The sequence below is a fragment of the Archocentrus centrarchus genome, chromosome 22 (assembly GCF_007364275.1).
Source record: "Archocentrus centrarchus isolate MPI-CPG fArcCen1 chromosome 22, fArcCen1, whole genome shotgun sequence".
Classification (NCBI taxonomy): Eukaryota; Metazoa; Chordata; class Actinopteri; order Cichliformes; family Cichlidae; genus Archocentrus; species Archocentrus centrarchus.
The window spans coordinates 19317920-19343223 of record NC_044367.1 but is presented as its reverse complement, the minus strand read 5'-3'; the positions used below and the strand labels follow the sequence as shown (position 1 = coordinate 19343223).

Sequence of the window (25304 nt, the reverse complement as noted above, 5' to 3'; positions counted from 1 at the left end):
CACTCCATAAACCCAAGGCAAGCAGCTGACTTAGGTCGTAACTTCCTGTGAGTCCTGACCACAAACTATAACTTTTACCATGTTGCACAATAAATCTATTTAACAAGTAAGAGAGAGGAATCATACCGATTAAAAGTAATGAAAATAAACATACAACAGAAACCCTTTCTGTCCTCTGATATGATTGAGTCAGCTAGTTGGAAGTGAAACAAACAAAAATGAATCTCTAATCCTCAAACCTGGCCGATTTCCAACTCAGATTTTCTCCTGGTGTGTGTTTATCCCAGCCTGGGCCTGAGGTGGGCTCACAGACCAGTGGAGATACTCTCCCTCAGGATACACTTACCGAACCCTCCTGATCCTCCTCTCCCGTTACCATGACAACATAGACCGTAGCCTCCAGCAAAAGAAGCAAGGCCGATCCGATCCTGTTGCAATCTTCCTCTTGCTCCCTCTTCTCTCCATCTTTCCCTGGCATTCTCTCACCCTCTTCATCTCCCAGTCTGTTTCTACCCCTCTCTCATTTCACAGGGGAGAGAAAAAGTGGGACGTAACCCAAAAATATATATATAAATAAATAAGATCCCCGCTCAAATGTGTAACCCTATGGCAGTGGATCTTAACTGTGTGCCGTAGCCATTGAGTAAGCCATGGAGGTCAGGTGTACATTTATATTCTGCTTAAATAATCTGTGTTAAATAATACATAATAGCAAGACAATAAAATGTAAACACTGTATATAAGTGCAATACATTTTAACAAATTGGATTTTTTTTTTTTTTATTAAAGACTGATACATTAAGTATTATTTCTTTCAACTTCCAAACATGAGAACTACTTCATTAAAGGCCCATTGTGACACAAACTGAAACAAACAAACTAAACTAAGGCAAATTCAAGCTGCCTGTAAGTCTTGTCTTAAAAGTAATTGTTAAACAAGATTAGGTTTAAAATGGTATTTTCCTTTTAGCTTCAATGGGGATTTTGATTAGAATATATATTAAATGGCATAAATAGTAGAAGTCATTAATAACCAAAACAAAAACAAAAAAACAAAGTGTAAAAAACAAACAAACAAACAAACAAAAGAAACCGAAAACAATGATGCTCAACAGTATAGAGTTGACTTGGGTGTGTGTTGAAGTCCCAGCTGACACAGACTTGGCTGATAAGATTTCTAGCTGCTTGAGCCTCCCTGCAGCTACTGCACATCTGCAAGACACTTTGCAACCCCCCCACCCCCTCTCAGACTGTTCTGTTCTATACAAGAGTCTTGCTGCTGCTCTCCCTGCCTTTGGTATTCCACATATCTATGAGGATGGGTGGAGAGGTGCAAGAACAAAGCCATGCTGCCAAATATATACTACTGCAGATGGAAATAATCTTCTTTTGACTATGGTGGTCATGACAAACAGAGTTCAGTAAAGGTAAAATTCTTTGACGCTTACGAAGCAAACACATACAGACTGTACATGTGCTTCCAAGTCTCTAGCTGTCTGGCTCACCATCCAGTCCATTGTGTTGCTCGTAGGTGCGCTTTCCCAGGATGGTGGGAGAGCCGTTGTTTAGGATGGGAGAGGACTTTATAGGCGTCAGGCTGCCTGTGGAAATTGACCCTCCGCGAGTCGGTGGATCGGTTTTGGATGGACGGGGATGTGCTTCTGAAACATGAACAGAGATGGATGAGAAAGGGACAGAGAATTTTTATTTGCTCGTGTTGTCACAATATTGAACATCTATCCATAGGTAACACATCCAGTTAAAAGTGACTAAAACTAGAAACTGAAATATGAACACGCACTGGGTGATTCATCTCACCTAAATAACGAACAACAGACTCCAGAGGTTTACGCTCCACAGGTTTCAGTGGCAAAGGCTTTTTTGGCCTGTCTGGTAACCGCAGAGCACCTGCAGGCATTCAGTAAAACAACACAGTTATTAGAAATATGATGAAGTGTATATATAGAGTACACAAAGTTATTAGGTGTCATAGTTATGCACGGGGCAATCAGGCCCTTACATTCTGCTTTGATGGCTGCTGTGTTGACTGGGAGGTAGGGGTGCCTAGCCATATATCGAGGCCTGATGATGTCCTGGCAGAGGCGACGTGCCATCCGCGTTAGGCCGGTGGTCTGCAGGTAAAAAGCCTGCCGTGTCTTTACAGCAAACTTGGGGCTGCCGCTGTGGCGTAGGGGCAGGCCATGGGGGCTCTGGAGGTAGAGAGAGATGAATAACTTCTTTTATATCTAACCTGTACTCGTGGAAATGTGCATTAAACAGCTGAATGCAAAATGATGAATTAGGGACGGGTCTCAATCACAGGACTGAAGACAAAGAAAACATCTGGAATAAATTATTGTCTGATATGAATTAATGGCTACCGAAGGGAAAGAGAGATGCTTAGAGTGCTTTTTATAATGCACCACCCATTCAACACGCTGGGCACACTGAAAAGGCTAAAGTGGAGAATGTTTCTGTACTGTGCAGGGTTTTTGATATTTGGTCTTTCTCCAAAAGAAAAGTGAATAGGGACTGTAATTTAAAAAAAAAAAACAAAAACAAAATACATTTGTGTTTACAAAAAAGGACAGAAATAAAAACAGAAATGCATAGACTCATGGCCTAACTGCCATCTGTCGACCCAAAACATGGACATTATTACTTAAAGTAATTTAACTTCTTCACAGGAGACATCTTGACTTGTCTTTCCCATATTGCGCAGTAGAAAGCACATTTAGAACGGCTGCACTGAAAGAGGGAAAGATCCTATTTTTGCACATGCTGGTTCACTCTTACGGCTTACTGGGACAATTAAAGGAACTGGGCTATCATTAACTCCACCTATGCTTTTCCTGCTGTCACAAATCAAAATGACTGTTTTGATTATATTTCCCAAACAAAATATCCATCATTTACTGATTCAAGCATCTCAAATGTAAGAATTTGATACACAAGTTAAATGAAAATGTTTTGGTTTGTGTTGGATTAATAAAAAGGGTAAAAGTAAACTAATTGCTACTCAATTAAACCTGTTGGATCAATCAGAATGAAATAAGTAAAACTTAAAGCTGGTTCAATTTGTATGAGATTTTCTCTGGAAGACGAACTTTTGGTTTCCCACCACACATTAAGGCTGTTATTTGTGGAAAGGCAAATGAGTCAAGTCAATGTCTGGTGAAGTGTGTGTGAGCTTGTACCATGTTGTTACGGTTGGGTCCAGGCCTCTCGCCTCCAGCCCCGTGTGGGCATCTTCAGCCCTCCGTATTTCTTCCAGTAGGTCCAGCATGAAGCGCACAGGCGACATTGCATGTTGGGAGGTCCCCAAGAGTACCACTGGTAGGAGCTGCTGGCTACACACAGACACACACACACACACACAGACCAAAAAAAAAAAAAAAAAAAAATCACATGGCTAGCACAGATGATTACAGAGAAATGTAGAGAGCATAAACACACACAGAATCATGAACGCATGCATGTGAGAGCCCTGACTTTAATCATTCGTCAGTAAATTAAGTACAGCCTCTAAAATAATTCAAACAATACTCTGCTGCGGGGCACATAAGGCTATTTTCTCTTCTCTCCATTATGTCCAATATCAAATGTGTGCCACACACATAGAGTACAGAGCAAATCTTTAAATCATCTGTACTAATCTGAAAACAATGATGACGGAGATACCATTTAATGTACAACATAAGCTGATTAGCTAAATAAGATCAATAAAATCAGTACAAAGGGATGCTGTAATCATGTATACTAAAAATTCAACCACAGTACTAAAGATCGGTGCCAGGTTTATTCTTGTATTTGCAATTAATAAAGTAAACAGATTTTTACAGATATGCAATTTTCACATCAAAACTGATTAAAATTTGCCAGAATCTGTGGCTTAGACAGTAGATTCATCACAACAACCTTATTTCCTCTAAGAACAGCTAAGAATTCCAACATCAGATCACCAAAAAAGCAAAAAACTAAAATTGTATCTACAGCAGTTTCAATGATAATAGTATACAATAGAATGACTTACTGTAGCAGCTTTCACAGGCTCTACCCAGGCCTGGGGTCAGCACTGAGCCTGGAGGTCCTGGGACCACTGTACCAGCTGCTCCATTTACCAGAGCTGGCTTTATATTGTTACTCAGCTGGTTAGGGTTTGGCTTGTTACTGACATAAGAAGAGAGACAGGGTCAGACCAGCAAAGACGAGACAGGCCACCTCTGAGTACATTCACTAAGGAAAAAGATAACATTCACCAGCCTGCAGCCAGAAACAGCACTTATACTGATACTGTACTGTGAGCTGCCATGAATACTAAAAGAAGAGTCTGTACATTATAATGAGCTACAAGTGTTCAACTTCAATAGACCAGAGTTGTTGCTGTGACCTTCTCAGCAACATCAACTGATTTAATACATCATAATATGTAGGAAAAGAAAAGAAGTCTCACAAACCAAGGCACAAATCTTGCATCAAAGTACTCACTAGTTAGGGATGTAGACCTGCTTTCAACTTGATTTCTGCCTCGGCTGCTTTTAAACCGTTCTGGAGTAGAAAAAGGAGGTTGATGACGAGGGCCAAAAGGAGAGAATAAGCAGTGGTTAGACCTAGTCAATTTCTAACCCACATGCACCAACAGCAGATTTGTGAATCACACGCAAATATAAAATTAATCAGTGTGGGACAACAAAAAGTATTCAACAAAGTTTTTTCCCTTAGAAATGTATAATGGAAGTTGTTACCTGTTGTACGTATCTATCTGTGGTCTTCCACATGTAGTAATACTCAATAATACTCGTCAGGGACTTCCAGGGCAACTACACAGAGATGAAAGAGGGAAAATAATTGTTGTTTTAGTGCAGGTGATATTAAAGACATGGGAGCAAACAGAAAGAGGAAATCTTGTTGAAGGCAGGCAGGCAGGCTTTAAAATTAAAGCTGAAACTATTAGTTGATTAGACAGTCATTCAACTGAAAATATTTGCAACAGTCTAACTGCTTTAATTGACTGAGAAAATGAGGTTGCAGGTACTTAAATAGAATATTCTCTCCCGTGACAAATATAATTATAAACACTAAAGTATCTGTGCATTTCTTTCAGATTTTAACAAACAAGCCCTCATTCAGCCTAGTGAATATGAATTGTTAAGTTGCCTCTGTGAAGTCTGAAAGAAAATGAGCCTTTAACTGGTGGCCCCACCCATACTGGCGGTGTGGTTTTTGTTGTTGGAAAAAAAAAAAGGCCCGAGTAGAAACAAGTCTGCAGCACTGACAGCAGACGGCCACCAGGTGGCAGAATGACGCATACAGTGAGGGAACAGTGCATTGTAAAGTAGAAAAGTCCACTAAGGGCAGCACCATTCTTCTCAGGCTGAAAGCACAGAAGAACATGAAGAGCTACAGCAGAGAGGAGGCTGCCTTCACCAGAGGTTTGTTTAAGATGCTTTAAAGCATAAATGATCACTATTCCTTCTTAACCTTGGGGTGGACACAGCACTACTTCACAACACTACTGTTGTGCTTAAAATTATGAAAAAAGGAAAATCAGTTAAATGCCTAAATTAAAAATCACATCTGCTCTAAACCTTCAGCTCCAACTCTGTGGGTTCAGAACTATGGGTGCAGTGAATGCTTACATCTTTAAGATCTCCAAAAGAGAATTAGGCAATTAGGCAAATATTCTTTACAATACAGTCCTTTTGTAACAATGCTACACCGTTTCATTGCACAGAAATATCTACTCCAACCACACAGGAAAATCACTTACAAAATACAGTTCACAGCTATCCAGTTAAAAGAATAGTTCAACATTAAGGAAAATGGGGAGACTCATGATTGAGCCGTAGAGGTGCTGCTAAGTGTATTTCATAGGGGTAGAGCCAGATCTAACTCCAAGAATTTTCTTTATGTTTCCTGTACATACATTTTAAAAAAATCTAATTTCAGTGTTATCAATTAATTATTTTGTTACTGCATGAATTGATAATGATTATCAAGCTTGATGATTTGCAGAAAAATCTGCAGAAAAAAAAAAAGAAATTTCAAGTGGCTGTATTTGCAGCTTTTTACATAAACCAAGGACACTGCGATACATTTCATTCATTTAAAAACCAAAGTGGAAAACTGTGTGTGTGTGTGTGTGTTTGCCCATGTCCCAGCTTACAGTCTTCATGCAAACCATGTAGTTTCATATACTGCACACAGATATGGGAGTGACACATGTAGAACGAAATCACACTTACAAAATCCTGTTGGATATCGGTAAAGTCTTTGCCATATTTCTCGAGCGCCTCCTCAAAGAGGTTGGCCTCTGAGGCGCTCCACTCTTCCATTTCATCCCTGCAGAGGACGGGCCCACCCTGAGGAACCAGTGCTGCGATGGCTCGAGTCATGTCGTAGCCTGTAGCATGGAGGGTGTCCATAGCATGAAACTAAATACAAGACAGAAAGAAGTAAATGTCAGTGCATAAGTTGAACCAATTATGCAATTAATTTCAGCAATATTCAGCTGTATGATGATAGTTTACCAGTTCAGTCCATAGTGTGAGGATTTGTGCTGTTTGTGTGTGTCTATGTGGGTAGCTAGGGCTCTCATGTATGTTTTATATATGAGGATAAGATCTGGGGCAGAATAGACCCACACAAGGTTTTGGGACAAAATGCTTGTTAAAGATAACCAGACACAGGGCTCAACAATCACTGACAGACTCACAAACAAACATGTAGTGCAGGGATTTTCTGATTAACAGTCCTCTGTCGCTACTACACCTTTCACATGTGTTGTGATAATAGTTTAAACCAAGCCTACTTTCATATATATATATGTCTATCTCACCAAGGTGATGTCCCTGGAGGCTGCAGCAGCACTCATATGGAGGCTGGGCTGCCGGACAGAACTACTGCAGTCCAAAGCTCTGGCAAAGGTGCCTACTGACCTGTGGGACACAGAGACGTAACATTAAAAAGGTAAAAAGAAAAAATATAAATAAAGAAAGAAAATCCACACTTTTAATATAGTTTTCTTTTTCTGAAGAAATTCTGCAGAAAAAAGTGGAAGTCAAATCAGCAAAGTCCTAACTCTGATGCTTCCTAATAAAATATTTAACTCTGTAGTGTGGTCGGGCAGATAATACACTTCAAGCAAATTTAGACTTGAACAGGCTAAAACTGCTTAGCAACCCAATATAGCTTGAAAACTAGAAATGACCCGATTTCAGGAAAAGTTCTCTCATGATGAGAACCAGATAATTGCAGCATCTTTGCGAGGTGCAATCCTAAAGTTTCAAAAGTTATGCCCTATTTAAATTTTTAATCTTCCCAAGCAGCACCGCACTGCTTTCAGTGCAGCTGCCATTTTATTTCCTATTCATCGTTCCCTGGAAGTCCCACTCAGATCACTTGCACTCGTGTGTCTAGAACGTGCACCGGATCTGCCCAACTGTGTCAAAACCACAACTCCTCATCATGAATTACATAAAGAGGAATAGAGTGAAGTCGCAGGGAGCCATAGTTGAGAGTGTTTCTTCTAAATTTTCTCCTTCGACCACCTTAGGACACCAAACAACAACAGCAGCAACAACAAGCATGTTCCTGGTGCCACTCCTCACTGACATGTCCTTGCTCTCTCTAACAGTGATGAGAGGCTGGGCTGGGTCAGCTTGACAGAGAAATTGATGATTGCTCTCTGGCAAGTCTAAGCTCCATGGTAAAACAATGTGCCCATGTAAGCAGTCAGAAAGGGACTTCCAGGAAGCAATGTAAAAATAGCAGCCGAGCTGGTACCCATCCAGGACGTGATGTTGAAGAGAAAATTTGAACAATTTAAACTGGTGTGGATTTTAAATTTGATGAGTCGGGAAAAAAAAAAAAAAAAAAAAACTTCTTGGTTGCAACCCAAGCTTTTAGGTGATCCTTTAGGAAGCTTTAAACTCCACAATGCACAAGCACAAGCTCATGGTCACTTTGGATTGAAGTACACCAAAGTACATGTAGCACACTGCTTGGAAAAGTGTGTATGTTTTATAATAATTGTTATAAATGAGTTTCCTGTGATCGTCACCATGAAGAAGTCACTGCTCTTAGATTGGATGGATGAGGTTTACATGATGTAGTGTTTTAAATAAGCGAGCATTTGTGCCAGGGAACATTTAACTAACTTTTCTAACTCTCTCCAAAAGTGAAACAATTTATTCAAACCATTTTTTTTGTTGTTATTGTTATACAAATTTTTTGCACACCGAGTTGGCTTACCGTGCTACTACTAAAAACTGATCAATCTGTTTCTCTGTCAGTGAGCTGTTGGGATCCCAGACCTTCTCCTCCAGTTTCTCCAGGTCCCTGCCGTCATCCTCATCTAAATGCACCCAGAAGGCAAACAGATGTGGACACGGGTCAATTTTGCACTTGACTACCACAAGTCCTTACTGCTCACTTATGCATATCAGAAATTAAAGAAAAAAAGAAGGGGAAAAAAAAAACACAATCAAGTTAGATTCTTCCTGATTTTCCTTTCAGATTAAAAAAAAAACATCCTGCTTTGTGTGGTGTTTTAATGAATCCCAGAGTTGAAGAGGTGGGCTCTGTCAAGTTGCCAGCCTTCAACCAACGAGCCAACCTGCCTGAGATTCTAACACATGTAGAAGAATTTCATTAACATGGGTTTAATTAGCAAGCCTAGTGTCCCATGGTGCTTTAATTGCAATTTCAGATGCATCCCACCTGCTAAGAATAAAATTCTGGCACAACACAGAATGCCAGCAAATCACCGTAATCTGGCTGAAAAACAGTCACATTTGAAAATGATTACCTGATTAATGTTTACCATACAAACTATTGGCAGAGAATGTCTGGAAAATATCTTTCTGCTCATCTGACTGAAAATAATAATAGATTTATGCTACTGACAAGTTGCAAGGGGGAAAAAAAAAACTGTGAAAAGTATCATTTCTAAACAGACAATTTAAACACAGAGTTTATCCAAAACTGTAACCACTGTTAAGTTCCAGATATTAATGTCCAAGTGAATGCTTACAAATATTTTTGCTATACTGTATGTCATATTATATTCAATTGTGAGTGTAAACATCAGCAAGTTTTGCTGACGTCAGATTTGAGATGTGTTATGAACAGTTGTCTTCTCTGCGGGTGACTGCAAAGTCATTTGTTGTGCAGCACAAATCCAATAATCTGCTATTTAAAATGCTGTGGTTATGTATAATCATTGTGAGGCCACAATGTGATTGCTATGGAAACCTAACTTATTTATTCTGTTAACTTTACTTGTAGAAAGAAAAAAAAAAATGGTGTCTTAAGGCAGAAAAGTCATAAAAGTTCACGACATGTTCCTGAGATTTGAGCAGTTACACAAACATTAAAAACTTTGACAGTCATGGCTCAGACTGTTAAACTTTTCCTATTAATGCAGACATATTGCTAAAAAAAAATAATCAGTACACTGCAGGCTAAAAAGTCCCCTGCAGAAAAACTATACAGTGCTTCTCAGTGAATAAATCATTTTTAAAAAGCAGCAAAAAATTTAAGTATAACGTACCGTCCTTCAGGAGGTCGGTGATGTCGGCCTGGTACTTGTTCCCAACGCGGATCTCCCCCTTATCAGCCAGGAGGGTTTTCTGCTGAGGGTCGTACACCAGCGAGTAGAAGAAGGCATCCTGGGAAATACAGATGGCAGGAAGGTTTGAAGATGGAATGAAAGGAACAGGAAGCAGGATGGGCAAGCGGAGAGGCGAAAGAGTGGGATTTATCTGTTGGTCTGCGTGTGAGTATGTTTGTGTCTGTGTATTTTCCCCTCTCCTAGTCTCTCGTCTCCTCATTACTGTACGTGAACAGAACATTCTAGGTCAACACGTTGAATAATTCATCTAGAAACAAAAATCTTTAAACTCATAAGATTCTTACTCCCCTCCTCTCTCACACTCACATACACACACACACCTAGATAACCCCTGAAATCTAACAAACCTAATCATCATTGAAGATACCTCATCATGAACACATACCTCTCTGTCCAGGTAGGACTTCAGAGCTTCCGTCTCATTCAGCAGTGTCACACAGCACTTTCCCCTGAAGGATTGTAAGAAAACAGTTGAGGAAGGAGTGAAAGAAAGAAAGAAGAACAGATGAGGACACAAACAGGAGGAAGTCAGAGGAGTAAAAAGCAAGCCAATATTTAACACGGGAAATACAGAATAGCAGACGGGACTTAAAGTCCATGGGGTTTTAAGTGGTTATGTAAGTGCAAGATGAAAGCTGCACTCTGGTCCAAACTCCTCTGCAAGAGAAATGTAGGATAGAGCTCAGAATCTCCGGTGATGATATTGATTTAGGTCCAGTGTGTTGACACTGACAGCACTCATCCCTGTCCCCAAACTGCTACTGTCTGAACTGAGATTATTTACCAGCTAATTAGTCATACCTCTCTAGCCTGAAGCAAATACGATTTGGCAGGGTAATAAACTCAGACACATTGTGCAACCTCGCCACACACTGTTAAGTTAGAAAACTTAATCAAGCTTGAATTCGCACTAAACAAACTGCTCATCAGAGCATCTTTATTCAAGCAGATGTCAGTTTGCTCTTCCTGTGACTTCAGAAATGTCAAGTAATAATGCGCTAATGATTAGGTGGGTTTGCCTCAAGCTTACTGATGAGCAAAGGCAGGTTTATATCTAGAACTGGCTTTCTGTTGACATTTAGTGCTCAGCGTGTACCCTGCATTTGGGTGGATTATTTTGTGTCTGTCTTTTTTCGTCATCAGATTCATTTCTAGCCGACAACGTGACATCAAGGTCAATCACGAAATTAATGGGAAATTGCAGCTTTTACAGCAAAACGCATGAATTCACATTATAACCATTGAAACAGTTTAAATGCATGTTAAAAAAAGAAAAAAAGAGAGAGAGCAACATGGAAATGGAAATAACAGTTGGATAAAAATAATAAAAGGCTTCCAACAAGGATAATGTTTGTTTGTTATACTGCAAGTCTTAACAAGTCTGAATTTTTCAGCATTAGAAACTCATTTCCCTCATTCCCGTCACACTTATTTACATTTGTCAGTAGTCCATGCTTAATGTGTCCACCTTTCCTGCACTAGATCTAGATTTCCTACTGAAGCAAAAGGGGATTCATGTGCATTGATGTTGTAATCCATCTCAATTTTAAGCCTTGGTCAAACTTCATCAACAACTTGCAACCAGTTGGGGAACACACATTTTTTTCCCCCCTCTCTCTCGCAACTGGTGGTTGCCAGATGGTTGCTAGCTGATCTCTAGGCCTGTGTGACTGAGGCATTAATCAGCCTCGAAGCTTCCTCATTTACAGCACCGCTGCTGCATGAAGACAGTGTCAATCAAAACCGAATATTTCCAACCACCACCAATTTTCATTAACAGAAAAATGTGAACCGGCTTTTATCTTTAAGCCAACACAGAAAAACAACAGCATTTATAACTGCTAATTAAAAACGAGACAGCAAAACAAAATTTGCTGTCATTTTTGGCATTTTTTCCATTTTCTGAAACTGAGTTTGTAACTACCGTATTTTCCGGAGTATAAGTCGCACTTTTTTTCATAGTTTGGCTGGGGGTGCGACCTATACTCCGGAGCGACTTATATGTGAAATTTATAACACATGAACCAAAATACTCCAGCCACTTGACATCTCCGTGAACTGCAGCTTTAAGGCAGTCTGGCGTAACCTGTGGGCGCAGTGGATGATGGATGGTGAGCACAGCTTAACGGCAACTGGGAGAATGCGCCACCCAACTTTCCTGGAAGTCATTGGATGGATCAAGAAAACATGGGCTTCAGTGACAACCAAACCATCCTGTTGGGATTCAGAAAGGCTGGAATAATTGGAACTGCAGCTGACAACGAGTCTGACGAAAGCGGCACAGAAGAGGAAGTGGCGGTTCGTCTACCTACGGAGTGTACGGAGTTGTTTAGAAGTGGCACAGAGGATAAAGAATTCAATGGATTGATGGTTTGGTTAACTTGTTAGCATGTTCTTTAATAATAATAACTGTTAATGTTACGTTAACATACCAAACACGTACTCTGTTCGTTGTGCGTCATGTAGCTGAATGTGTTACGTTAGCATAACGTAGGCGTAACCGTGTTCGCCCTGTTCTTTAATCCATTATTATTTTAAATTGCCTTTCAAGATGGAATTTCTGCTCTGGGTCTCGGATTCTATCAAAAAAACCCCCCCCCAAAAAAAAGTGCGACTTATAGTTCAGTCCGACTTATATATGTTTTTTTCTTCTTTAATATGCATTTTTTGGCTGGTGTGACTTATACTCCGGAGCGACTTATAGTCCGAAAAATACGGTACTTATTCTAAAAACAAGTCTGTTCTCTCTCTCTCTTGTTTTCACTTTACTGAACCCCCCCCCCCCTTTACTATCTAAGAACAATTCATCAGAAATGTCCTGTTTGGAGAAGTTTTGCTGAAATCCATCTCCATCTCTCACTGAAAAGATGAAAAAACATTTGGTAAACGCGGCTTTATTCACAGGATAGGTATTTGAAACCAAAATAGTACATTAAGTAGGTTTAGAAGTTGCAAAAGCCTGTCCCATATAAAGAAATAAAAGTTAGAATAAAAAGAAAGTAAATAGAACATCTAATCCTGTGATACCAGTGAGGTGTACCTGATGTGTGTGGCTGGTAAAGACTCCAGCTGTCGAGAAAGGAAGAGCTCTCTGTGTCTGAGCTGGTGTTTCTGTTTTTCAGGGAGATCCCGCATCTCTGGATTCTCCATCTCCTCCTCCAGCTCCCCTAGGTGACAAAAAAAAAAGGCATAAGGGTCAAACATAAGTCCTTTAGATGAGGCAGAACAATGGTGTCCATGGGGAGGGAAAAAAATGGGAGGGAAAAAAATGGAATGGAAAGCGTAGCTGCTGCAGCCACACACTCAGTCTCAGGTGCATAAAACACAAGGATGCACATTTGATGAGGTGGAACGGTAGAGCCCGAAGGAGGAGGGGAGCTGTGTATATGTATGTATGTATGTATGTATATATAATATATATTATATTATATATTATCTATATATATATATATTATATATCTATATATATATCTTATATAGATATATATATATATATATCTATATATATCTATATTATCTATCTATATATATCTTCTTATCTATCTATATATATCTATACTATATATCTATCTATATATCTCTCTATCTAATCTATATATCTCTCTATATATATCTCTATCTCTTCTCTATCTCTCCTCTCTCTCTCTCTCTCTATCTCTCTTCTCTCTCTCTCTCCTCTCTTCCTCTCTCTCTCTCACTCTCCATCCTTATACTAGATATAGATATTATATATAATCGATTAATATCATAATATATTATATATATCTAGATATATATATATATAACTACATGTACATGGAATTATAAACATTACATGTAGCATGAATCAAAGAGGACTCCAAGGTTTTCGCCTCAAATTCTGCCAGTTGGCCTATGTTACTTATGCAGCATCATGGGTATCACTGTGCTTTTCATTCCTATGTGTTCCCTTAGGACAGTCCATACTTTCAATACCCTTCCACTCTGCTTCCAGTATATTATTTGTTTATTATGTCCAGTATTTTTAAGCACATAAACTATCATTTAAAGATTAACAGTATGTGAAAACTTAAAGAAAAACTATATCAATGAATAATTTACACTTTGATGTCAATATAAAACAGAAAAGAACACATTACGCAGCTCAAAAATGAATATTTTGTGCTTTGAAGTCATCCATCTGTTGATATTAATAAAACAGACTTTTACAACCAACTCAAAATCAATTCACCTCTATCGACGTGTGGTATCAACATTAGCAAAAAGAGCATAGAAAAGAAAAAAAAAAACACATTCTATTTGATTATGACTTGGAATGCAGTTTTTGAATATATAGATAAATTTTCAAAAATTATGTCAGGCTACAGAAATCAGTAAGGGATTTTAACTCATGTCTTTAAAAAATGCCCCCATATAAACCAAATACCAGTATGTATTTGTGCTGTACTTTTTCATAAAGATGAGATTCAACAAAGTCAGAATCGCAGGGAAAGTTAAAGTTCAGTCAGCTTTAAATATCAATTTTAAAATGCCTGATGTACCAAAAAAATAAATAAATAAAAAAAATAAATAAATAAAAAAAGAATACAGCTCTGTTTAGGTATTCCAAGGAGAAGCAGCAGGCAAGAAGTTTCTGGGTTCGAACATGCCAGGCAGCTGGTGCCTGTCTGTTTGGTCCTGTAAATGGCCGTAGGTGTGAGCATGAATGATTGTCTGTCTCTCTGCGTTATCCTGCCAACCTGTCCAGGGTGTACCTTGTCTCTAGCTTAATGTCAGATGGGACATGCTCCAGCCTCCCCCATGACATTTAAATAGATAGGAGGTTAAGAAACTGAATGAATGGGTGGGTGGATGGATGGATGGATAAAAGAAGTGCTGGGTCCTATATTTCCCAAACACAATCAGTAAGATCTCGTTGTTAGTCTCTCCCCACTTATGTCTGCAAACTGTTATTTTTTCAGACTTTATCAAAGTCCTTTGTTGTCACATTATTCAACTGTTTTCACAGGCTTGATAGTACATCAACTGACTAGCAAACTGACCTTTATCTATAACACTTGGAGTTTCCCTTTAGTGGTGTGCTGCTGATAGAGCTAATTTCTCCAGAGTCATGAGCCAAGATCAAAGATTTGTCTTCTATTATTGTACTTTACACCAAACAGTTTGCATGTAAAAAAAACAAAAATCAAAGGTATCAGGTAAAAAACAATCCTAGGGAAGAAGTCCAAAAACGAATGCACAAAGAGATTGCTGAAGAGATGCCTGTCTGTTTGAGCAAGTCATGTATCTGAGTCATTCTTGAGTAATAGATTCAGCCATGGCTAGTAGGTTAGCACATCTCCAATGTTAATTCCTTTTCCCATTTGTGGAAGAACGAGGAAAACACAGAGGGGAAAAGGAGGTGAGATGGATGATAAAATAAAGAGAGACAGAAAATAGCATAGAAGAACACAGGAGCAAAAATGTGACAAAAGTGATAAAGAGAACGGAAGCTTAAGATGAAGACAGAGAGACATAAACACATCGAGGAAGAGCGAGGGAGAGGAGGAAGGGGAGCAATAGAGAAATCAGCAGGGAGAGCGGGAGTGGGAGAGTGAGAGCGAGAGAGCGAGGAAGGAGGCTGGTAAGAGAGCAGAAGTGAAACGAAGAGTGGGAGAGCAGTCAGTACGTGCTCCAATTCATTTGGAGTTTCATTAGAGGAAGCGAGACAGAAAGAGGGAGACAGGGAGCAGAACAAAAGCAATCAAGGGATTTTCAGGAGAAGAGATGTGTGGCCAAAATCAATAAGTACTCCTTCACTCCCTCACTCTGCCCAGCACTCAGCACCCAGCAGACACACTATCAATGCCCAGGCAGAGCAACACACACAGACAAGCGCGCGTGTGCGCGCACACACACACACACACAGCGTGGGCTTCACCATCTCCTTCCATGTGAAGGCAAGAAAATATGGACCGAGATCCAAACTGGAAAAAATATAACCTAGGGAGATGTTTTGTGCACCTCATTTCTATATAGATATTTCTTTACATTTCAGGTGGTGAATGCACCGATGTTCTCAGTTACCATGAATCAGGTGGATACAAATGAGATTAAAAATTGGAAGTATATGTAGGTTTTCCTTTACACACCATTGCTCTGGTATCACTAAATCAAAAAGATTTACCAGATTTACCAATAAATCAAACTGGGTCAAGATTTTTTGGTACTTTTTGGAAAGTAAATCCATTTAACATTGGTTATCAGCAGTAACAATGTTAAAGCCCTCACAAAGAGGTCAAAGAGTCCTGTTGAAGACTTAAAACCTGAAACTTAGTATGTCTTGGAATCAAAATGTTTTGTGGCTCCTTCAACAAGAAGCAGAATGCCTAACGCATTTAAATTTGGCTGTTGTCTCCTTTTGTACCTCTGAACTGCTTTGAGCACTCTTGCCAAGTTAGGAACACAGTCCTGAATCTTGAATAATCAGGCTCCATCTTATCTTAAAGACCTCATAGTACCATATCACCCCAATAGAGCACTTCGCTCTCAGACTGCTGGCTTACTTGTGGTTCCTAGGATACCTAAGAGTAGAATGGGAGGCAGAGCCTTCAGCTTTCAGGCCCCTCTTCTGTGGAACCAGCTCCCAGCTTGGATTTGGGAGACAGACACCCTCTCTATTTTTAAGATTAGGCTTAAAACTTTCCTTTTTGATAAAGCTTATAGTTAGGGTTGGATCAGGTGACCCTGAACCATCCCTTAGTTATGCTACTATAGGCCTAGGCTGCTGGGAGGTTCCCATGATGTTTCTTTTCAATCACCTCTTTTTATTCTGTTTATACTTCACTCTGCATTTAATTATTAGTTATTATTAATTTGTGTCTCTCTTCCAAAGCATGTCTTTTGTCCTGTCTCTCTCCCCTCAGCCCCAACCAGTCGTGGCAGATGACTGCCCCTCCCTGAGCCTGATTCTGCTGGAGGTTTTTTCCTGTTAAAAGGGAGTTTTTCCTTCTCACTGTCGCCAAATGCTTGCTCATAGGGGGTCATTTTGACTGTTGGGTTTTCTCTATATTATTGTAGGGTCTTTACCTACAATACAAAGCACCTTGAGGCGACTGTTGTGATTTGGCACTATACAAATAAAATTGAATTGAATATGACTATGACTGAATAAGGCATGGCTTTTGTGTTTTCATGGGTGGAATCACAAAACCTCTCAAGAACACTATGTTTATTGCATACCTCCCCATTTTGTGTTTTATGGAGTTTCTTCCCTGCAAAAGTTTACTGGTGAATGAATCAATAGTGCCTTTCATGTTATTCAGATTGTAAAGCCCTTGAAGCAAATGTATGATTCTTGATTTTGCAATACAAATAATATCAGCTTGACTTCAAAGCTGAGTCTCAGTATGTGGGTGTCAGCGTTTGGATGTGTTACTCTGCGTCTGTATGCCTATATCCATTAGTGCACACACACACACGCACACACACACACACACACACACACACACACACACGGGATTATGTAGTGGTCCATCAGCAGGCTGGTCCTTCCAGCTGGCCCCTGGCTGTGAGTCCTTGAGAAGCAACTCAACTCCCCAGCCTCAGTGCTCCTCCTTGGAGCCAATCTCCTGGCAGTGCACCCACACCATACTCTACAAATTGCCTCTCCATCTCACCTGTCCCAGCCAATTATCAATTATTGATGAATGGGTCGCCTTACTGGGTTGAGATGGTGAGAGGAGGAAAAAGAGAGGAGAGAGCAGGCCTGAGGGCAAGCTGAGGAGGTGAGGAAAGCATAGCTGACTAGTGCTAACTTAACCAAATGATTACACCTCTATGAAACAGCACATCTACAGAGAGACTCGTGCAATTACTAAAATATCACTGGTCCACGTCCTATTATTATTATCTATGAGTATTAAATATTTATATCTGTTAATACACACACACACACACACACAAAACTGCTCAAAAAAAATTAAAGGAACACTTCAAAATCACATCAGATCTCAATGGGGAAAAAATCATGCTGGATATCTATACTAATAGACCCTTTTACTGTTTGTAAACAATGATGACGTAGGTAGCAATGTGCGCGCATCTACAAGAAGTGATTATCAACAAAAGATCGTGAAATCTACCTGCAAAAATTAATTTTGACAACCAGCAACTGACTCCGATCCCTGTGGTATGTTAGCAAGTGGCCCAGTATCCGTGGGGAGATATATATGTGTATTTGGTGGAGAAACCCAGCCTATACACTGGAGAGAAGTTGCAGCGCATATAAATCACTGGATGCTTACAATTATGTTTGTGGCAGTGTACAAAACGCCAGATATCGTGACACAGACTCTGAGTTTTGTGTCTTGAAGGCAGAAGTTCTTCCGAGTCAAAGACAAGGAAACAGGACCGCTGTGTACGAGGCTCAGGCCATTGTAAACAAGTCAGAGAACTACGTCCTCACAGCAAATTGTACCTGCATGGCAGCATGAGTACTTTGTCAAACTTCTTTTCTAGCTTGTTAAGAGTTTTCCAGCTGCAGATATTAGTGATTTACAATGAAGAAAAAAAAAAATATTACATACACACATACACACACACACACACACACACACACACACACACACACACAGTTCCAGTCACACTGTGAGACTCAACCAACCATTCATGTGTGAGTCTGCTCAGACTTTTGACTGGCACTGCATTTTGAAATCTATAGTGCGATTAAATATTAATTTAAAAATCAGGACTCCCTGAGTCCAGCAATGCCTCACCTGTAAATAGCCAGCCACACTACAGTTTAAAAGCCAAATAGCCTACCAGCTAACGCTGTTTACGTTAGATACCTGACATCCCGGTATAAACAACGGAAGATAAATAACTTTACCTGATATAAAAATGGAAGCTTCAAACGTGAGCATTTCTGATCCTCTCCTCAGTCCCGATCGTGTCCTCAGTCCAATTTTTATCAATACATTTGATGGCTTGCAACCACAGACGCCTCTGTTTTCTCTTAAACAGCAGTGACCCCGTGGGATTCGGTACAACATCAGTCCACTTTTGGCAGAGCAGAAATTCTGACAGCCAAACACGCAACAGCCAGACATTTTGATGCTGATATCGCTTTTAAATCACGTTGAAACGCTGCGCAGTCTCCTTGTTCTTATTGATTTGAATGGAGTAGCAGTTCACTTCCGTTGCCAAAATGCGTGCACATCCTTTGATGACGTAGGCTGTAAAAGGGTCTATATGGACCGGGTCAGGTTTGGAACAAAAGGATGGCACATCAGTTTGATGGAAATGAAAATTATCAACCTACAGATGACTGAATTAAAAGACAGCTCAAAAATCAAAGTAAAAAAACTATGCGGCAGGCTAATCCCTTTTGCCGAAATTTCATTGCAGCAACTCAGAATGGTACTCAGTAGTTTGTATGGCCCCCACTTACTTGTATGCATGCCTGACAATAACAGGGCACGCACCTAATGAGACGACAGATGACAGTCCTGGGGGGTCTCTTCCCAGAACTGGACCAGGGTATCACTGAGCTCCTAGATAGTCTGATGTGCAACCTGGTGGTGTCAAACCCAAACAATGTCCCAGAGGTGTTCTATTGGATTTAGATCAGTTGAGTGTGGGAGCCAGCCAATGGTATCTATTCCGTCATCCTCCAAAAACTGCCTGTATACTCTCGCCGGGCATTGTCGTGCACCAGGTGGAACCCAGGACCCACTGCACCAGCATTGGGTCTGACAAGGGATCCAAGAATTTCATCCCAAAACCTAATGGGAGTCAGGATGCAATTGCCTAGCCTGCAGAGGTCGGTGCCTGTAACATCATTCAGCATGACCTGTTTGGTGGCCCATCCCCCCAATGGATGGGCCACCAAACAGGTCATGCTGAATGATGTTACAGGCAGAATAACATTATCCATGGCTTCTCCAGACCCATTCATGTCGGGCCCTCCTCATGAAGTCTGATTGTTTGGTCAGACATTCACACCAGTTGCCTCTTGAAGGTCATTTTGTAGGGATCTTGCAGAGCTCATCCTGTTCCTCCTTCCACAAAGGAGCAGATAATGATCCTGCTGATGGGTTAAAGACCTTCTACGGCCCTGTCCAGGTCTTGAATAGTAACTGCCTGTCTCCTGCAATCTCCTCCATGCTCTTGAGACTGTGCTGGGAGACACAGCAAACCTTCTGGCATTGGCACTTAATGATGTACCATCCCCTAGAGGAGTTGGACCTCTGTAGGGTCCAGGTATCACCTCATGCTATCAGTAGTGACACTGACCCTAGTCAAATGCAAAACTAGTGAAAAAACAGTCAGAAAAGATGTAAAACCATTCCTGTTTTGGGAGTTGGCTCATTGTTGCCTCTCTAGTCTAACTGTTGTAATTTCATTAACCCAAAGCAGCTGAAACTGATTAAACAGCCCCCTCAACTGATCAGATCAATATCCCAGATGTTTAACTGAATTTATGCTATACTTATTTATTTATTTTGAGCAGTTTATATCTCAATATTGTGTTGTGGAATTGCTCATTTTATTCATTGAATTTTAATTTCAACCCCAATTCCAAAAAGGTTGTTGGGAGGCTGTGTAAAATGTAAAACGCACACACACACACGGCAATGATTTGCAGATCTCTTAAATCCGTATTTTATTTCACTGTAGAACATATAAAACATTAAATATTTAAACTAAGAAAATGTACCATTTTAAGAAAAAATATTAGCTCATTTTGAATAATATGGCAACATGTCTCAAAAGTTGGGACGTGAGCAACAAAAGGCTGGGAAAATAAGGTGCTTAAAAGAAACCACTGGAGGAACAATTTTGCAGCTATTTAGTTTAATTGGCAACAGGCCGGTAACATAATTGTGTATAAAAAGAGCATCTTAGAGAGGCAGAGTCTCTTACAGGTAAAGCTGGGCAGAGGTTCACCAATCTGGAAAAGGAAAAAAAAAAAAAAAAAAAAAAAGTGTCTAGAAATTGTAGAAAAATTTGACAATAATATTCCTCAACACAGTATTGTGAGGACTCTGAATCTCTCATCTACAGTACATAATAAAAAATAATTCTGAATCTGCAGAAATAATTGTGATTATGGTTTTTGGCAATAAATCAGCAGCCCAATATTGCACTGATAGGTAAGTGTAAAAAATTATACTAACAGCCCTGTCCATCATTAACAGTTTTCTTTTGAGAGATTAAATTTACCTTCTACTTAAAAAAAAAAAAAAAAAAAAAAAAAACTTTAGCAGTAATTACACCTACACGTGAATATTTGTAAATACTGTGTAGTTACATAAAAAAAATGACATCATCTGCACATCAAGGATGAGATAAACAAAAAGGTATTTTGATTTTGAACGTCTTTCCATCTCACCCAAGTGCACTGTGAAGATTTTTTTTTCCTTCACATCACATTCCAAGCAAGAGTAAGAACAACAGTGAAGTCAGCTGAAGAGGGGAAAAAAAAAAAAAAGGGGACGACAATGCAGTGTTAGAGTGCCGATCATTTTTTCTGCATCTGTTGCATTATGGCTACAATGGGACTTCAGTTCCAGTCTGCACCCATTTGAGGTTTGTTTGTGTGTTGTTTCTCCCTCAAACCGCAAAAATCACCCTGTATCTTGTTCGGATGTTGGAACAGACCACATTTTATCCCTCGGCTCAAGACCGAAAGGGCACAGTATAACAAAGGTTCTGCAATGAATGAAGAGATTCAGAAATTCAAGTACATATAAATACCAAGAGGCATAATAAGCAAATCTTCATGTACATTGTTTTAGAATATGTGGTTCGACTGATTAATGTTCATTTGAATCAAGCTAGAATGAATAACCACAGAAGTGTCTTTAAAGTCACAAAACAATAAATCATGTCTTTTAGAGATTCAGGCCATGACTGAAACATGGAGGCCTATCCTTCGCATACTGCAAAGACTTAGGAATAAGTGACGCATGTATGTGAGCATAGGATGTTCCATTTGAATAAAATGTATGTATAGCATTTCTAAAGGACTGAGCTTTATTCCCATTAAATGAACTATTAGAACAGCTATATTAAATTGTTCAATTAGATGTTGAGAAACAAAAAATATGTTCATAATAGATAGACTTGGATTACATGTCCATCAACCATCCATCCACGCAATACAGGGCCAAAAGGGACTGGAGTGTCTCACAGCTGACTTTCGGTGAGAGACCAGGTAAACTGTGGACAGGTCACCAGTCCATCACAAGCTCAAATTCACACACCTAAAACCAATTTAGAATCACCAATTAACCTAGCAAGCATGTCTTTAATCTATGGGAGTAATTGGGGTATATGGTGTGGAGTACACCCAGGGGGCAGATTTAAACCCAGAACCTTCTCACGGTGGCACTGATGCACATGTGGTCACATGTTTAAGACTGGTGATACAACAGTGCCTAGAACAGTGTGTTTCAAATTGCCAGGTCATGTCACCAGTATATCTAAAAAAAAAAACCTGCCAGCTTTTGTAGGAAACATGATAAGTACAGCATTAGAATAATCTGGTCATTGTGTGTATGCAGAAATTCAGACAGGCTGACAAAAACATATTTTTTCTCAAAAATTTGTTTTCATGAGTGCATGCAAATATAACAAAAAAAAAAAAAAAAGCCCAAGGGTATTAAAAACAAATGCAGTTGTGTTTATACCAGAAGCACATCAATCAGCAACAAAAAGCAAACTCCTTCAAGCTGACAGGTTGCAGGGAGAGGAGATATGGATTTCACTTTGCACTTTAATTTGTTTACGCTTATTTATTTACACAATATTTAAAGCAAAATACAAAATTAGGCAGAAAGGGCCTGAAAATTCTCGCTACCTGGTACATTATTCTAGAAAATCCATATGTTAGCCTAACACTGTATGTAGGCATTTTATATTAGCAAAGAAACAGGAAACGCCAGTCTGAATGGCAAACTTGGAATGGTCATCATTTTTCAAATATCCAAATAGTATACAATTTTTATTAAAAAAATTTTGTCTTAAAATACATATTTTCCTTTTACTTGCTTGTGGTAGACAAAGCATGCATCCTGCTGTGACATAAGACAGGAGAAACAGAAAAACACAGACAGCTGTCAAAAAGCTGTGTGGAACCCTTTAAAAAACAACAACAAAAAAAAACCCTATCCGATCCCTAACACCACTTATTATATTCTTCCTAAATGCAACACAGAGACTATATATGCTTCACAAAATGAACAGCAACAAGTCAACACAAGGGAGGATGCAGCGACTGCTCTACTAATCTTTATCAGTCGTCATTTTAGCCTGAAAAAAGGGAAGTGGCTGTAATACAATGCAGTTATCCCAGAACCTGTTTGACTTTGATCAAGCTGGTTCAACTTTTGTGCATCATTTCACTGGCAACAGTGTTTTCTATTGTTTACAGAAGCAAAGAGCCACATCTCCAAAATAGAAAAGAGGTTTGAGTCATGGCAAATTCAAATGTCTGAAGGGAGGGGCCGCGGAGGTAAAATGCCAAATCTGCCACAGAGGCTGACCACTCAGAAGCCTGCTTCACTTGGAGGGGAGGAGCTACCACTGGATTCGGAGGCCCCATTGAGGGAGTGCTCTGAATCTTTGCGAGCAAAATATTTGATCAATGACTCACAGCAGACACACATTAAAAGCACGCACACACACACACACACACACACACACACACACACACACACACACACACACACACACACACTCCCCTGATCCACAACGAAACTGAATTAAATGCACCCTTCCAGCAATTCCTCAGAGCTAAGAACTCAAGTACATGATGCGCCTATAACATGTACCCACACAAGCTTACAGACGCACATATACACTCAAAGTGTGGCTGCAGCTACATAAATGCAGACAGGATGCAGCCCACACCCATGTGGTGCACAGCCATTCCTTCCATGCATTTTTTACATATTGCAAATGTCTAGAAGCCCCCTCAGTGAACTGCAGCTGGCAGCGAGACCTATACAGGAACAGTCCCCTGATGCTCATTCACAGAAACTCAAATTATATATTTTTAAAAAATGTGTTTACCTATCAAGAAACAACAAAGAGGATGCACGTGATCCATAAAAATATCCAAATATTGTAGCTCGTAATATTTCATAATTCTTTCAGCCACAAAATAAGAACATTTTTCTTGTTCAATCAACACCAGAGCAACAACAACAACAACAACAAACAAAAAAATAAATGAATCAGATTTTCTCAAAAGGCAACACACTCTGAGAAGCTGATGCTGTGTGGTCCAGCAGAACAAACAATCCCCTTTTGCCATGGATACACCCCCCAGGCCTCCTCAGTAGACTCTGTGGTTAAGATGCGCACACACACACACACACACACACACACACACACACACACACACACACACACACACACACACACACACACACAGGATACTTGGTAGTTCTCAGACGCACTGGCACGTACACTTTCACGCCCGGAGAGCTAACATTTATCCTGCCACACCCAGTCAAAGTCTGGTGGCTAGTTTTGCTGGTCTCAACTACAGGATGTTAACGTTTCTACTGCTGGTTATATGGATAATGGATTGATTTAAATCAGAAAGGTGGAAGTAGATTTTTGTTTGGGCTTTAGCTGGATCTGTTTCAGGAGTGCTTTCACAGCAAATTTTAAGTCTACTTGATAAAAGTGTGTGCTGAAGCAGAAGGCCACACTGCTCTGGACACCAAGAGTACCCGACTTTAATATTTTTGAGCTTTCACAACCTGTGTGTGTCAGGAGTGTTGGCCACTCTTATGAAGCACACTATTACACAGAAAGAAAAAAACTAGTTATATCTGCCTTTTCCCATAGCAGAAGAAACCAGTTGAGTATGTTTCCTTCTGTCAGCCTCTTATCCTCACCTAGGAAGGTACATCACTAATTCAGGATTACAAAGAGGCCAAAAAAAAAAAAAAACAGCCAAAAAACACAAACAAAAAAAAAAAGGTTAACTCAATTCAATTCCATTTTATTTATTTAGCACCAAATCCCTATATACAAAATCACAACGGTTGCCTCAAGATAGTTACTTATGAAACCTCGAGAAATCTAGACTAAGAGAGACACTTAGGAATAATGAATCTCCTGTTCAAAAACAAATAAATGAAAATAAAGTAATTAGTACTGATTAAACCAATTTTTAAATTCTAGGCTGATGTTTAAAATATCAATTTGGTTAATAGCCAATGCTAGTGTTTTTTTTTCTTTTTTTCCCAAATTGACCCCACATGGCCACTGCCATAGGTGAATGTCATCTTACTGATGGCACACAATGTGAAGAATAACTGCTGATAGATCACTACATTTATTTAGCCTTTATTTAAGCAGGAAATGAAACTCTTTGAGATTAAGAATCTCATACACAGGCTACATTAACCCAAGAAAGCCCTACCCGGGTTTGAATCTAGGACTCTCTTGTTGTGAGGCAACAGGAGGGTCCACAGTGGCAGCATGGATGAGATTACAAACTAGTAGTGGGTAGTGGTGGGCAATTATGTTTTCCCACCAGAATAAATCCTGAGTAGACAGACGACAGTTACCACCGAGGATGAATGCAGGTCTTTTCAAATTAAATTTTAAATAAATATAATCTTCCAAGGCAAGGTTGGCTTGCAGACGAGGTTTACAACTCTATTCACCTAACAACTGAACTGCGTGG

The 25304-nt window shown here is 39.7% G+C and overlaps 1 protein-coding gene across 1 annotated transcript in view; it reads right to left on the bottom strand.

Moving 5' to 3' along the window:
• mta1 (metastasis associated 1) overlaps nucleotides 1-25304 on the bottom strand; it is a 43594-nt gene that overhangs the window by 3853 nt on the left and 14437 nt on the right. Inside the window, 15 exon segments of the mRNA XM_030719269.1 lie at nucleotides 1506-1661; nucleotides 1819-1908; nucleotides 2021-2210; nucleotides 3198-3236; nucleotides 3238-3350; nucleotides 4034-4170; nucleotides 4489-4511; nucleotides 4513-4548; nucleotides 4746-4820; nucleotides 6246-6434; nucleotides 6839-6938; nucleotides 8254-8356; nucleotides 9554-9671; nucleotides 10020-10083; nucleotides 12675-12801. Coding sequence (XP_030575129.1) covers nucleotides 1506-1661; nucleotides 1819-1908; nucleotides 2021-2210; nucleotides 3198-3236; nucleotides 3238-3350; nucleotides 4034-4170; nucleotides 4489-4511; nucleotides 4513-4548; nucleotides 4746-4820; nucleotides 6246-6434; nucleotides 6839-6938; nucleotides 8254-8356; nucleotides 9554-9671; nucleotides 10020-10083; nucleotides 12675-12801 — 1560 coding nt within the window.